This window comes from Oncorhynchus nerka, linkage group LG16 (genome assembly GCF_034236695.1).
Source record: "Oncorhynchus nerka isolate Pitt River linkage group LG16, Oner_Uvic_2.0, whole genome shotgun sequence".
NCBI lineage: Eukaryota > Metazoa > Chordata > Actinopteri > Salmoniformes > Salmonidae > Oncorhynchus > Oncorhynchus nerka.
In genome coordinates this window covers 37,475,734-37,491,826 of record NC_088411.1, presented here as the reverse complement: position 1 = coordinate 37,491,826, position 16,093 = coordinate 37,475,734, and the positions used below count along the sequence as shown (strand labels likewise).

Genomic DNA, 16,093 nt, shown 5'->3' with positions numbered 1-16,093 from the left:
GGCTAATCTAGCTTAGGGGTGTTTTTGAATACTTATTGTTTCTTTCCTTGGGTCCAGCTCAGCCCCTTTTCCTGCTCCCCCCATTACCGTGTGTTTATAAATAAACCTAGAGTTTGACGGTAGATTTCTGTTGTCGTGGTTATTTCGTGCACACTTTTACTTTGTCACAATAATAATTTGCATGAGTTATGTTACGGGTCTCATTACCATCCCCCCTAGACTGTCGGGCCAAAAGGGATTCGTAACAACCTGTCTGTCACTCTCCTCCTCTCTTTCATATATTTCTCTCTCTCCCCCTCTCTGTCTCTCTCTCTCCTCTCTTTCATATATTTTTCTCTCTCCCCCTCTATCTGTCTCTCTCTCCCCCTCTATCTGTCTCTCTCTCCACCTCTATCTGTCTCTCTCTCCCCCTCTATCTGTCTCTCTCTCCCCCTCTATCTGTCTCTCTCTCCCCCTCCTCCTGTATTTGTAAATGGAGCTGCTTTCAGCTTTCTCTCTCATTGATTGTGCTGTAAACCTTGAGATGTTTAGCTGGCGTCATCTCTTCATCTTTTCATCCCTCCAACTGAATGTTATCTTAACTCATGATGTCCAACTCCTCCTGAATGTTATCCTAACTCATGATGTCCAACTCCTCCTGAATGTTATCCTAACTCATGATGTCCAACTCCTCCTGAATGTTATCCTAACTCATGATGTCCAACTCCTCCTGAATGTTATCCTAACTCATGATGTCCAACTCCTCCTGAATGTTATCCTAACTCATGATGTCCAACTCCTCCTGAATGTTATCCTAACTCATTATGTCCAACTCCTCCTGAATGTTATCCTAACTCATTATGTCCAACTCCTCCTGAATGTTATCCTAACTCATGATGTCCAACTCCTCCTGAATGTTATCCTAACTCATTATGTCCAACTCCACCTGAATTTATCCTAACTCATGATGTCAACTCCTCCTGAATGTTATCCTAACTCTCCAACTCTCTCTCTCTCTCTCTCCACCTTCATCTCTCTTCATCTCTCTCTCTCTCCTTCCACCTTCATCTCTCTTCATCTCTCTCTCTCTCTCTCTCTCTCTCCCCACCTTCATCTCTCTTCATCTCTCTCTCTCTCTCTCTCTCCCCACCTTCATCTCTCTTCATCTCTCTCTCTCTCTCTCTCTCCCCACCTTCATCTCTCTTCATCTCTCTCTCTCTCTCTCTCCCCACCTTCATCTCTCTTCATCTCTCTCTCTCTCTCTCTCCCCACCTTCATCTCTCTTCATCTCTCTCTCTCTCCCTCTCTCCCCACCTTCATCTCTCTTCATCTCTCTCTCTCTCCCTGATAATGGCACGTTTACCATCTGATAGGATTAACTCACATTCTGAATTGGTAGTAGGATTAAACCACATTCTGAATTGGTAGTTAATATGTGATAGGGGATGAGGACAGTCTGGGTACCAGTCTGTTTAGCTGTTATCCTACTCCTTGCCCCTCCTGTCACGCTAAACATAATTGGCATGTACAAGGACTGGAATGTTAGCTAAACAGACTGGTACCCAGGGAAGGTCCTTCAGAGGAGGCTGGTGGGGGAGGATTAATACCTTTAATGGAGTGAATGAAAAGGTTTTAAAGAAACCATGTTTCAAGCCATCACTATGAGCTGATTTAAAGTGCCACTAGCCACCACTGGTTTCCTCTCAATTGAACTCCGTTTCCCAGGGGGCCATGTGTCTGTCTTATCTCAGGGCCAGTTTAGAGTGGTCACCCGAGTGTTGGTAACAGGGATCCCTGTCGTCACGGTTACTCTGATAACAATGAAGTAAATGGTGGTTGTCACGGCGACACCTGAAAGGGCCATCACTCCCGGCGACCTGGAGAGCATCGCTGCCACTTTCTGCCCGTAATGGACAGATGATCACATGGGTTCTGGGGGAGGAGAGGAGGACTGGAGTGTATCTCGCTCTCTCTCCTCTTTCTCTCTTTTTCTCTCCCCTCTCTCTCTCTTTATTTCTCTCCCCTCTCTCTCCCTCTCTCTCTCTCTCTCTCTCTCTCTCTCTCTCTCTCTCTCTCTCTCTCTCTCTCTCTCTCGCTCTCTCTCTCTCTTTCTTTCTCTCCCTCTCTCTCTCTCTCTTCTCTTCTCTCTCTCTCTCTCTCTCTCTCTCTCTGTCTCTCCTCTCTCTCTCTCTCTCTCTCTCTCTCTCTCTCTTTCTCTTTTCTCTCTCTCTCTCTGTCTCTCTCTTTCTCTCTCTTTTTTCTCTCTCTCTCTTTCTTTTTCTCTCTCTCTCTCTTTCTTTTTCTCTCTCTCTCTTTCTTTTTCTCTCTCTCTCTTTCTTTTTCTCTCTCTTTCTCTTTCTCTCTCTCTCTCTCTCTCTCTCTCTCCCTCTGTTTGTCTTTCTTTCTCTCTCTCACTCTTGTCCCTCTCCTCTCTCTATCTGTTTGTATAATACATATAGTAGTGCAGACATGTTTAAGTTGTTAAATCTGTGTCCACTCCTCCCAGACAGCTTCCTAATCTCCTATGTCAGGGGAGCAGAGAGAATGCCAACCGACATTCATACCTCACACTACACTATGACTAAGACATAGTCTGCGTCTCAATGATTTTTTTTGTGCACTAATTGAACAGGTCCCCGAGAGGAGTAGAGTGCCGTTTGTGATGCACGCTACAACATGATTCACACACTCTTAGAACGACAGAGGCACATTTAATATCAAATATGTCTTTATTATTTAAAACCATCGCGTTTCAGGGGAAAACAGTGTGAGTCATAGTGGAGAATCATATCCCTCTCACACTCAATCAATCTTTCTCTTTCAATCAATCTTTCTCTCTTTCTGTCAATCAATCTTTCTCTCTTTCTGTCAATCAATCTTTCTCTCTTTCTGTCAATCAATCTTTCTCTCTTTCTGTCAATCAATCTTTCTCTCAATCAATCTTTCTCTCAATCAATCTTTCTCTCTCAATCAATCTTTCTCTCTCAATCAATCTTTCTCTCTCAATCAATCTTTCTCTCTCAATCAATCTTTCTCTCTCAATCAATCTTTCTCTTTCAATCAATCTTTCTCTCTTTCTGTCAATCAATCTTTGTCTCTTTCTGTCAATCCCTTTCAGACTTGATTGATCTTCCTTTCCTTTCTGTCTCCCTCAGTGATCCTGAAACTCTCCTCTACCTCCACCCTATCCGTTAATCTTTTTTTTAACCAAGATTAAGATGTTTGTTTAGCTAGGAACTAATGTTTGTCGTGTTGTGGCCTGTGTTTCCCTGCAGCAGGCAGACGAGGTTGCGCAGACGGAGGTTTCCCATCAGCTCCACCTGCAGCAGTGTGATTCGTCAGAGAAGCAGCAGCCCAAACGGTTACACGTCTCCAACATCCCTTTCCGCTTCAGAGACCCAGACCTCAGGCAAATGTTTGGGGTGAGTAGCTAGCTGTGAGAAATCAGGCTCAGCTGAAACCCGAGAAAGCATCACAAACACCTAACTTCACCCGTACAACACCAAGGTTTCCCTGCACACAGGCCAACTATAATAACACTGTTGGTCTACATACCAGTCGTGTCCTCAGTGTTCAGAACACACAGACCTTTATAACACCAGTGTTGAGTCAACCATGTTTCAATCATCTCATTCTCCCCTGCTTGTGTTGTGTGCCTTAGCTCTGCAGATACATCAAGTGTCACTTTAGAGATCGTCCTGTCCCCATTAAAGATGTATGGGCCCCGTCACACCTTTTAGAGAGGGGGCCTAAATGATTCACCTTCTAACCTCTACATACCCTCTCCTCCTCAAATTAGGGAGAGATATGAATGTTTCATCTCCTGGACCTCTATAGGGCCGTCGTCCTTAACCACTCCTTGGAGAGAGAGGGAGGACATGTCACAAGGCCTGTTTGAATTCCCAAGACGGTTCACGCTGTAGCAGTTCTCAGAACAGAACACTGTTCAATCACAGGAATGTTCTAGAATTACAGTATGATTCTAGAAATGTAGTTTTATTCTCTGCTTTGTGAAAGGACGAAGTTAACATCTGACCCTGTAGCAGTTCTCAGAACAGAACACTGTTCAATCACAGGAATGTTCTAGAATTAAAGTATGATTCTAGAAATGTAGTTTTATTCTCTGCTTTGTGAAAGGAAGAAGTTAACATCTGACCCTGTAGCAGTTGTTTGCGGCAACTTGTTCTTACTTATTTAATCCTTTTTGTTCCTGGAGGAATTTAGGACTGGCCCGTTCTATAGATCTCTAACCCTGTTGGTCTCAGGCTGTTTCCTTCACTTCTGGCCTTACAGCCCAATAGGCATCTTGTACCCACTCCTATGTACCCACTCCTATGTACCCACTCCTATGTACCCACTCCTAACTACCCACTCCTAACTACCCACTCCTAAGTACCCACTCCTAACTACCCACTCCTATGTACCCACTCCTAACTACCCACTCCTATGTACCCACTCCTAACTACCCACTCCTAACTACCCACTCCTAACTACCCACTCCTAACTACCCACTCCTATGTACCCACTCCTATGTACCCACTCCTAAGTACCCACTCCTAAGTACCCACTCCTAAGTACCCACTCCTAAGTACCCACTCCTAAGTACCCACTCCTAACTACCCACTCCTATGTACCCACTCCTAACTACCCACTCCTTTGTACCCACTCCTAACTACCCACTCCTTTGTACCCACTCCTAACTACCCACTCCTAGGTACCCACTCCTAGGTACCCACTCCTAACTACCCACTCCTAACTACCCACTCCTATGTACCCACTGCTTGGGGCGGCAGATAGCCTAGTGGTTAGAGCGTTGAACAAGGAAGTTAAACCCACTGTTCCCCGGTAGGCCGTTATTGTAAATAAGAATTTGTTCTTAACTGACTTGCCTAGTTAAATAAATGTTAAATAACGAAAATAAGTTTGAGGACCAACTACTGCAACTCAGTCATGTTGTTTAAAATGCCAACAAAATGACCAAGAAATCCCCATAGAGCACAGATTCAGTTCTCACTCCCACATAATGTTAGATGATAAGAAGAAACAGAGAGACGTTGTATACAGACGGGAGATAGTGTGAGTAGAAGAAACAGAGAGAAGGGAGATAGTGTGAGTGGAAGAAACAGAGAAAATGGAGATAATGTGGGTGGAAGAAACAGAGAGAAGGGAGATGGTGTGAGTAGAAGAAACAGAGAGAAGGGGAGATAGTGTGAGTAGAAGAAACAGAGAGAAGGGGAGATAATGTGAGTAGAAGAAATAACGACAGCGCGAGCGAGAACATAAACAAACAACATGCCATGCAGAGAGAGAGAGAGAAAGATCAACCCTTGGTGTTTGTTGCTCTACAGCTTGTTAAAATACCTCTCTTTATACAGTACAGCGTTACTAATGGCAACCAATACATATAGTCTACTACGCTGTAACATTTAACACCATAACAGGCTGGACATTTCTCCCGTCTCCTGGTTCTCAAATGGAGCCGAACATTTGCATCACTTTCGACCAGGACTTTGTTCCATGGCGAGCAGTGCCTGTCCCCGTGGCCGTGCCCAGAATCGGAGGCCTTGATGTGGGGAGAGGTAGAGGAGATGGAAGGGTCCCGCAATGGAGACACGATTAATGGTGTTCCTCAGCACTGTGGTTAAAAAGGACTTTATCCTCATTAGGTGTGTGTAGGGTGACAGGATCCAGTGGTGGTGCTCAAACGAGAGGTGTATGTGTGTGTGTGTGTGTGTGTGTGTGTGTGTGTGTGTGTGTGTGTGAAGCCTGGTACTCTAACTCCCCAGTAACACTCCCCGGTCACTTAGTGAAGTCTCCAAGGCACTGAGTTCTGCACCACAATTAACCAGAGACACTGAGAGGAGAGAGGAGCGAGGGATTGGAAGAGACAGACAATCTGGGAGAATTCACTACAATCAGCGATGCTCAGAATGCGTCTTACCCTGTTGTCTGAAGGACTACACTGACACAGACCCTGAAGAGGAGGACCGGGCTCGGACAAGTCCAAACAAAGTCACATTTTTTGCCCTTTTTTTTGTTGTACTTTAGACACTTGGAAACTCAAACTGTCCAATCAGTTTCACGGGAAAGTTAAGGCTTGAAAAGTTACTATTTTTTTTTTTTGGTTCGATACTTCAGTCACAGACAAGGCAGTTGAGCAGTTTGGTTAGTTAGTTAGTTGTGGTTGTTCAATTGTCTCCAGGGTGGTGGGACAGGATACGAGGGACATGTCATCTTGTCAGAGTCCACACACACACACACACACACACACACACACACACCCTCCTCCTCTTTGTCGATGGTCCAGTCTCAAGGATTGATCGTTGTGGGCAGAGCTGAAGCACTGCGGTCCAGATTCCATCAGGGCTTTGCCATCCCCACAATGGGCTCCAGTGCCACTCTCACCCATTGCCTTTAAATGCAGCAATGAGCGACTGGCTCAATGTGCCATTAAGACTCCGTTTGAGCACCACCACAATGCAAACAAAGGCAATAGCCAGATATTATATTAAATGGAATTTCTTTCCATTATAGCAGAAAGGGGATATTGGAACATTCTAGAGAAAGCCATGCACTGGCGAGGCATTGCAACACACGAGGAGGTTATAATCAGGGGAACACAACAATTGAAAGCTTCCTTTTAACGGTCTTTATTGTGACAATTTAGGTCCTCATCAGGAATAAAATGAAACCGACATCTCAGAAGAACTCTTAGCTGCGTGGTCGGGTGCTACTGTACAGACAGACGCAGGCACATAAAGAGAAATGAATACAAAGAAAAAACGAAATGGTTTCATTAGCCAACCTTATTTTATTTTAATTCATAATTAGAGAAACACATTTAGAAGGAAATTAAAGCGATGAGTGTGAGGGCTTAATGGTAGACTGGTAATTGGGATTCAAAGCACCATTTCACGGATTCAATTCTCTCATTCTCACAACAACGTGTCGGGAAATCTCTATTCTCAATGTCTATGTCCCAAATGGAAAACTATTTGAGTTTTTGTTTTACATTTAAAATGTAACCTAACTACTTTCAACCAAATGCATATGGGCCCTAGTAAAAAGTTGTGCACTACATAGAGAATAGGGCCCAGGTCTAAAGTAATGTACTATATACGGAATAGGGCCCTGGTCTAAAGTAGTGCACTATATAGAGAATAGGGCCCTGGTCTGAAGTAATGCACTATATAGAGAATAGGGCCCTGGTCTAAAGTAGTGCACTATATAGAGAATAGGGCCCTGGTCTAAAGTAGTGCACTATATAGAGAATAGGGCCCTGGTCTAAAGTAGTGCACTATATAGAGAATAGGGCCCTGGTCTAAAGTAATGCACTATATAGAGAATAGGGCCCTGGTCTAAAGTAATGCACTATATAGAGAATAGGGCCCTGGTCTAAAGTAATGCACTATATAGAGAATAGGGCCCTGGTCTAAAGTAATGCACTATATAGAGAATAGGGCCCTGGTCTAAAGTAATGCACTATATAGGGAATAGGGCCCTGGTCTAAAGTAATGCATTATATAGAGAATAGGGCCCTGGTCTAAAGTAATGCACTATATAGGGAATAGGGCCCTGGTCTAAAGTAATGCACTATATAGAGAATAGGGCCCTGGTCTAAAGTAATGCACTATATAGAGAATAGGGTGCCTTTTGGAACAGATCCCAACGCTTACCTCAAATATATCACAGAGAGCTTGAGACCTCCCTGCATGCATTGCAGCCTCCTTTACCATTAAAGAATTAGATAGCTCTCTCAGAATATCGGAAACTCCTAAACTATCGGACAGGGAAACTCCAAAACTATTCAACAGGGAAACTCCTAAACTATCGGACAGGGAAACTCCTAAACTATTCAACAGGGAAACTCCTAAACTATCGGACAGGGAAACTCCTAAACTATCGGACAGGGAAACTCCTAAACTATTCAACAGGGAAACTCCTAAACTATTGGACAGGGAAACTCCTAAACTATTGGAAAGGGAAACTCCTAAACTATCGGACAGGGAAACTCCTAAACTATCCAACAGGGAAACTCCTAAACTATCCGACAGGGAAACTCCTAAACTATCGGACAGGGAAACTCCTAAACTATTCAACAGGGAAACTCCTAAACTATTGGACAGGGAAACTCCTAAACTATTGGACAGGGAAACTCCTAAACTATTGGACAGGGAAACTCCTAAACTATCCAACAGGGAAACTCCTGAACTATCCGACAGGGAAACTCCTAAACTATCCGACAGGGAAACTCCTAAACTATTGGACAGGGAAACTCCTAAACTATTGGACAGGGAAACTCCTAAACTATTGGACAGGGAAACTCCTAAACTATCCGACAGGGAAACTCCTAAACTATTGGACAGGGAAACTCCTAAACTATTGGACAGGGAAACTCCTAAACTATTGGACAGGGAAACTCCTATACTATCCGACAGGGAAACTCCAGAATGCTGTTTTTGCTTTCATATCTTGGAATGATCTGAAATATGAGATTACAAATTACAAAACACCAGGCTTCAGGGATACAGTATCAATGAGGTCTTGTCCCAAGTCAGTTCCTGAAAACCTTTGTTAGTTCCGATTTCCAAGGAGCACTTGTATACAGCATGACACAGAGAGCCGGGATGGCTTCCACTAGACACCAGCTGTGCCCCAGTCGCTTCATAAGCCTGTTCATTTTGCACCACACTGAGAGAAACAGGCTAATATAATGTCCCCAGTGCCGTCGCTATGTTTAATTAATAACCAGGCACTTAGAGAGCCAGCCGCAAGAGGGTCCTTACAGTCACTCTCCTGGAGGTAGGGTCTAAAATGAATCCTTACTGTAGCATACACACACAGACATACACACACACACACACACACACACACACACACACACACACACACACACACACACACACACACACACACGCGCAAGCACACACACACAAACACACAAATACACACCAAAGAGGTTTCTTTCCATCCCAGTCCCAGAGTGGCTCTTAAACAAGTCCTTACTGTACATCACACACACACCTCACCCCAGACACACACACCCTTGGCCCAGGTGTGTGTGTGTGTGTGTGTGTGTGTGTGTGTGTGTGTGTGAGAGAGAGAGAGAGAGAGAGTGTGTGTGTGTGTGTGCGTGCGTACGGTGTGTGTGTATGCGTGCATGGACAGAGCTCCTGTATATCTGTGTGTGTGTTTCTCTCGAGAAGTGAGACGTACATCAGGGGTTCGCTAATGGACTTTTAATGATACCTTCCTTCATCTACCTAATCACCTCTTCTAGAAGCCGCAGCCTTCCAGGTAGAGCCCCCATCCTTCCATCATGCCGCAGCAGCCTTCCAGGTAGAGCCCCCATCCTTCCATCATGCTGCAGCAGCCTTCTAGGTAGAGCTCCCATCCTTCCATCATGCTGCAGCAGCCTTCCAGGTAGAGCCCCCATCCTTCCATCATGCTGCAGCAGCCTTCCAGGTAGAGCCCCCATCCTTCCATCATGCTGCAGCAGCCTTCCAGGTAGAGCTCCCATCCTTCCATCATGCTGCAGCAGCCTTCCAGGTAGAGCCCCCATCCTTCCATCATGCTGCAGCAGCCTTCCAGGTAGAGCCCCCATCCTTCCATCATGCTGCAGCAGCCTTCCAGGTAGAGCCCCCATCCTTCCATCATGCTGCAGCAGCCTTCCAGGTAGAGCTCCCATCCTTCCATCATGCTGCAGCAGCCTTCCAGGTAGAGCCCCCATCCTTCCATCATGCTGCAGCAGCCTTCCAGGTAGAGCCCCCATCCTTCCATCATGCTGCAGCAGCCTTCCAGGTAGAGCCCCATCCTTCCATCATGCTGCAGCAGCCTTCCAGGTAGAGCCCCCATCCTTCCATCATGCTGCAGCAGCCTTCCAGGTAGAGCCCCATCCTTCCATCATGCTGCAGCAGCCTTCCAGGTAGAGCCCCATCCTTCCATCATGCTGCAGCAGCCTTCCAGGTAGAGCCCCCATCCTTCCATCATGCTGCAGCAGCCTTCCAGGTAGAGCCCCCATCCTTCCATCATGCTGCAGCAGCCTTCCAGGTAGAGCCCCCATCCTTCCATCATGCTGCAGCAGCCTTCCAACAGAACAGGGAATCATGTCAGTCGGAAGCTACTGACATTCTATTCCATATGGCTCCATTCCATCCCGCTTTCTCGGATCTTCCACCATTTGGCCTTTCAGATTGTGTGCAATTATAACTCCTCCATGTAATTTACAATAACAAATCAGTGTAGAGATGAACATATGAGCAGTAATGGTATCAGAGGGGGATAGATAGGACAGCTAAAGCTTCTATTGTAGTCTCCCCTTGATGCCAATTCATTAGTGGGCTGATTAAAGTTCATTTACTACAGTGTTTATTTAGTAAAAGAAGACTGTGTCATTAGCCTGTTAGGGAGCAGTTCTCTCTCTCTCTCTCTCTCTCTCTCTCTCTCTCTCTCTCTCTCTCTCTCTCTCTCTCTCTCTCTCTCTCTCTCTCTCTCTCTCTCTCTCTCTCTCTCACACACACAGAGAGAGACAGACAGACAGAGAAAAAAAACGTTGTTTATAGTACATTTAATCTGCACCCCAGGCCCATTAGCACAAGGCCATTAGCACAGGCCCATTAGAACAGGTATAAACCGTTAGCATCATTAGCTTCTCCAGTCTGTGTTGGGCTAAACCAGTCATTCACTATGGGAGGATACGAAGCAACAGCTGTGAGACAATGGATTAATGTGAGGAGGTAGAGAGGAGGTGGATGAGGTGGAGGGGAGGTGGATGGGAGGTGGATGAGGGGAGGGGAGGTGGATGAGGTGGAGGGGAGTTGGTTGAGGTGGAGGGGAGGTGGATGAGTTGGAGGGTAGGTGGAGGGGATGGGAGGTGGATGAGGTGGATAAGGTGGATGGGGAGGTGGATGAGGTGGAGGGGAGGTGGATGAGGTGGAGGGGAGGTGGAAAGATCTGCTGTGCTTGCCTGAATAAAGTGATGAAGAAGGGTTGTATTTACAATGGTGTTTGTTCTTCACTGGTTGCCCTTTTCTTGCGGCAACAGGTCACAAATCTTGCTGCTGTGATGGAACATGTTGGTATTTCACCCAGTAGATATGGGAGTTTATTCAAGTTAGGTTTGTTTTTTGAATTCTTTGTGGGTCTGTGTAACCTGAAGGAAATATGTGTATCTTTTTGTTTTGTCATGATTTGGTGTAATTGTGTTGCTGTCCTGGGGCTCTGTGGGGTGTGCTTGTTTTTGTGAACAGAGCCCCAGGACCAGCTTGCTTAGGGGACTCTTCTCCGGGTTCATCTCTCTGTAAGTGATGGCTTTGTTATGGAATGTTTGAGAATCATTTCTTTTTAGGTGGTTGTAGAATTGAAGGGCTCTTTCCTGGATTTCGAGTATCGGCCTAATTCTGCTCTGCATGCATTATTTAGTGGTGTTCTACGTTGTACACTGAGGATATTTTTTCAGAATTTGGCATGCAGTGTCTCAATTTCGTGTTTGTCCCATTTTGTGAATTTTTGGTTGATGAGCGGACCCCAGACCTCACAACCATAAAGGGCAAAGGGCAATGTGTTCCATCAGCCATCATAGCGGACCCTCATGCCAAATTGAGTGAAAAGCTTTTTGGAAATCAACAAAGCATGAGAAGACTTTGCCTTTGTTTTGGTTTGTTTGTCAATTAGGATGTGCAGGGTGAATACGTGGTCTGTCGTACGGTAATTTGGTAAAAAGCCAATTTGACATTTGCTCAGTACATTGTTTTCGCTAAGGAAATGTACGAGTCTGCTGTTAATGATAATGCAGAGGATATTCCCAAGGTTGCTGTTGACGCAGCAATCCCATGGTAGTAAATGGGGTCAAATTTGTCTCCACTTTTGTGGATTGAGGTGATCAGTCCTTGGTTCCAAATATTGAGGAATATGTCAAAGCTGAGGATGATGTTAAAATGTTTAACTATAGCCAATTTGAATTTGTGGTCTGTATCTTTTATAATTGAATTTAGGATAATATCAACCCCACAGGCATTTCGGGTCTCTCTCTCTCTCTCTCTCTCTCTCTCTCTCTTTCCAGCAGCTAGGTAATCAATTCCATTGTGCTTCTGCTTAGAGAGGTGGGAAAATGCTGATACACAACACAGTCTCTCTCCCTGCCCTCCCTCTGTCCCTGCCCTCCCTCTGTCCCTGCCCTCCCTCTCTCCCTGCCCTCACTCTCTCCCTGCCCTCCCTCTCTCCCTGCCCTCCCTCTCCCCCTGCCCTCCCTCTCTCCCTGCCCTCTCTCTCCCTGCCCTCCCTCTCCCCCTGCCCTCCCTCTCTCCCCTGCCCTCTCTCTCCCTGCCCTCCCTCTCTCCCTGCCTCTCTCTTTACCGCTCTCTCTCTCTCTTCCACAAGCCAGGTGATCAATTCCATTGTTCTTCTGCTGAGTGAGGCGGACAAGGTTGTGTGTGCTTGTGTGTGTGTGTGTGTCTGTGTGTGTGTGTGTGTGTGCGTGAGTGCGTGCGTGCGTGCATCCGTACATTTGTGTCCATGCACCCTGATACACAGCCTCCCTCCCTCCCTCCCTCTCTCTCTCCCTCCCTCCCTCCCTCCCTCCCCTCCTCCCTCCCTCCCACCCTCTCTCTCTCTCTCTCTCTCACCCTCCCTCCCGCCCCCTCTCTCTCTCTCTCACCCTCCCTCCCACCATCTGACAGGGTAATTAGAATGAAATAATGTGGCCGGTGTAGACAACAATTAACCGTTGCTTTCGTCCCAGTCATTAGGAAGAGTGGAGATTTGCCTTTATTCTGCTGTGTCTCTAATGATTCCGTTCGCCCGCCCGCACGTTCTCACGCCCGTTCACCCTCTAGATTCAAAGGTCAAAGGTCAACTGCCCCTCAAAACGAGGCTAAATCAGGAAGGGCCCTTTAAGCCATTTTTTGTTTTACTTGCACACACAAACACACACACACTTAACACATACACAAACACACTTAACACATACACGCACACACTTAACACATACACACACACACTTAACACATACACACTTAACACACACACACACTTAACACATACACACACACACTTAACACATACACACTTAACACACACACAAACATACACACTTAACACATACACACACACACTTAACACATACACACTTAACACACACACACACTTAACACATACACACACACACTTAACACATACACACTTAACACACACACACACACTTAACACATACACACTTAACAAACACACACAAACATACACACTTAACACATACCCACAAACATACACACACACTTAACACACACACACTCATAACACACACACACACACACATACACACACAATAACACATCCACACACACAAACACGCACGCACGCACGCACGCACGCACGCACGCACGCACGCACACACACACACACACACACACACACACACACACACACACACACACACACTTAACACACACACTTAACACACACACACACTTAACACACACACACACTTAACACACACACACACTTAACACACACACACACTTAACACATAACACATACACATACACACACACACACTTAACACACACACACACTTAACACATACACACACACACACACACGTGCACACACACACACACACAACACACAACAGACTACCAACAATAGATTTTTGTCCTTTTGGGGAAGAGGAAAAGAGAGGAGTGAGGGAGACATATGAACAATCACATGTTCACTGGGCCGTGTTGCTTTTCTTATTTAGACTCAGTCTATCTGGCAGGCCACAAACAAGCATGGGCTCTTCTCTGCTCCTCCAGATTGGTGCTGCATCGCTGCGCCACATCTGTTGTCTGTATGTACCAGTATATAGTATTTCACAGGCCGTGGTGTGTTCCCTCCTCACAGACAAGGAGGTGTGGTGAGGTGTGAGGTACGATGTGAGGTGCAATAAAACACGGTGAGACGATGACCTTGCCTGTGCTCTGCTGGTATTACGTCTGCTTGGACACCATGTTTATTTATTTATTGAAATCAACTACTTGATTCAAGGTCTTATTATGGGGAGACCAAGGCTGTGGCATCATTACAATAAGGCTGGGAAGAGGAGGATGGGGGAGAGGGGAGTTGGAGACAGGGGAGAGAAGGGTAGAGAAGGTATGGAGAAGATGATGGGGAGAAGAGAGGGGAGAAGGGAGGTGGGGGATGGAGGGAGTAGAGTGGGGAGAAGAGAGGGGAGAGTTGGAGATAGGGGAGAGGAGGGTAGAGAGAGGACGGGTGGAGAGAGAGGAGAGGTGGAGACGGGAGAGGAGGGTGGAGAGATAGGAGAGGTGGAGACGGGAGAGAGGAGGGTAGGGAGAGGAGAGGTGGAGACAGGAGAGAGGAGGGTGGAGAGAAGAGAGAGGAGAGGTGGAGACGGGAGAGGAGGGTGGAGAGATAGGAGAGGTGGAGATGGGAGAGAGGAGGGTAGGGAGAAGAGAGAGGAGAGGTGGAGATGGGAGAGGAGGGTGGAGAGATAGGAGAGGTGGAGATGGGAGAGAGGAGGGTAGGGAGAAGAGAGAGGAGAGGTGGAGATGGGAGAGAGGAAGGTGGAGAGAAGAGAGAGGAGAGGTGGAGATGAGAGGAGGAGGGTAGGGAGAGGGTAGGAGAGAGGAGAGGTGGAGACGGGAGAGAGGAGGTGGGGGGGAGGGAGAGGTGGGGTGGAGACGGGAGAGAGGAGGGTGGAGAGAAGAGAGAGGCGAGGTGGAGATGGGAGAGGAGGGTGGAGAGATAGGAGAGGTGGAGATGGGAGAGAGGAGGGTAGGGAGAAGAGAGAGGAGAGGTGGAGACGGGAGAGAGGAGGGTGGAGAGAAGAGAGAGAGGAGGTGGAGATGGGAGAGGAGGGTAGGGAGAAGAGAGAGGATAGGTGGAGATGGGAGAGAGGAGGGTAGGGAGAAGAGAGAGGAGAGGTGGACACGGGAGAGAGGGGGGTAGGGAGAAGAGAGAGGAGAGAGGTGGAGACGGGAGAGAGGAGGGTGGAGAGAAGAGAGAGGAGAGGTGGAGATGGGAGAGGAGGGTGGAGAGATAGGAGAGGTGGAGACGGGAGAGGAGGGTGGAGAGATAGGAGAGGTGGAGATGGGAGAGAGGAGGGTAGGAGAGAGAGAGAGGAGGAGAGGTGGAGACGGGAGAGGAGGGTAGGGAGAAGAGAGAGGAGAGGTGGACACGGGAGAGAGGAGGGTAGGGAGAAGAGAGAGGAGAGGTGGAGACGGGAGAGAGGAGGGTGGAGAGAGAGAGAGGAGAGGTGGAGATGGGAGAGGAGGGTGGAGAGATAGGAGAGGTGGAGACGGGAGAGAGGAGGGTGGAGAGAAGAGAGAGGAGAGGTGGAGACGGGAGAGGAGGGTGGAGAGATAGGAGAGGTGGAGATGGAAGAGAGGAGGGTAGGGAGAAGAGAGAGGAGAGGTGGAGACGGGAGAGGAGGGTGGAGAGAAGAGAGAGGAGAGGTGGAGACGGGAGAGAGGAGGGTGGAGAGAAGAGAGAGGAGAGGTGGAGATGGGAGAGGAGGGTGGAGAGATAGGAGAGGGGGAGACGGGGAGAGAGGAGGGTGGAGAGAATTGAGAGGAGAGGTGGAGACGGGAGAGAGGAGGGTGGAGAGATAGGAGAGGTGGAGACGGGAGAGAGGCGGGTAGGGAGAGGAGAGGTGGAGACAGGAGAGAGGAGGGTGGAGAGAAGAGAGAGGAGAGGTGGACACGGGAGAGAGGAGGGTAGGGAGAAGAGAGAGGAGAGGTGGAGACGGGAGAGAGGAGGGTGGAGAGAGGAGAGGTGGAGATGGGAGAGGAGGGTGGAGAGATAGGAGAGGTGGAGACGGGAGAGAGGAGGGTGGAGAGAAGAGAGAGGAGAGGTGGAGACGGGAGAGGAGGGTGGAGAGATAGGAGAGGTGGAGATGGAAGAGAGGAGGGTAGGGAGAAGAGAGAGGAGAGGTGGAGACGGGAGAGGAGGGTGGAGAGAAGAGAGAGGAGAGGTGGAGACGGGAGAGAGGAGGGTGGAGAGAAGAGAGAGGAGAGGTGGAGATGGGAGAGGAGGGTGGAGAGATAGGAGAGGGGGAGACGGGAGAGAGGAGGGTGGAGAGAATTGAGAGGAGAGGTGGAGACGGGAGAGAGGAGGGTGG

General features: G+C 47.6%; 1 protein-coding gene across 1 annotated transcript in view; it reads left to right on the top strand.

Annotated features, from left to right (window-relative positions):
- The window catches only part of LOC115125341 (RNA binding protein fox-1 homolog 3-like), a 143,781-nt gene that overhangs the window by 26,283 nt on the left and 101,405 nt on the right, over positions 1-16,093 (top strand). Inside the window, exon 2 of the mRNA XM_065002665.1 lies at positions 3,255-3,401. Coding sequence (XP_064858737.1) covers positions 3,255-3,401 — 147 coding nt within the window. The remainder of the gene's footprint in view (positions 1-3,254; positions 3,402-16,093) is intronic.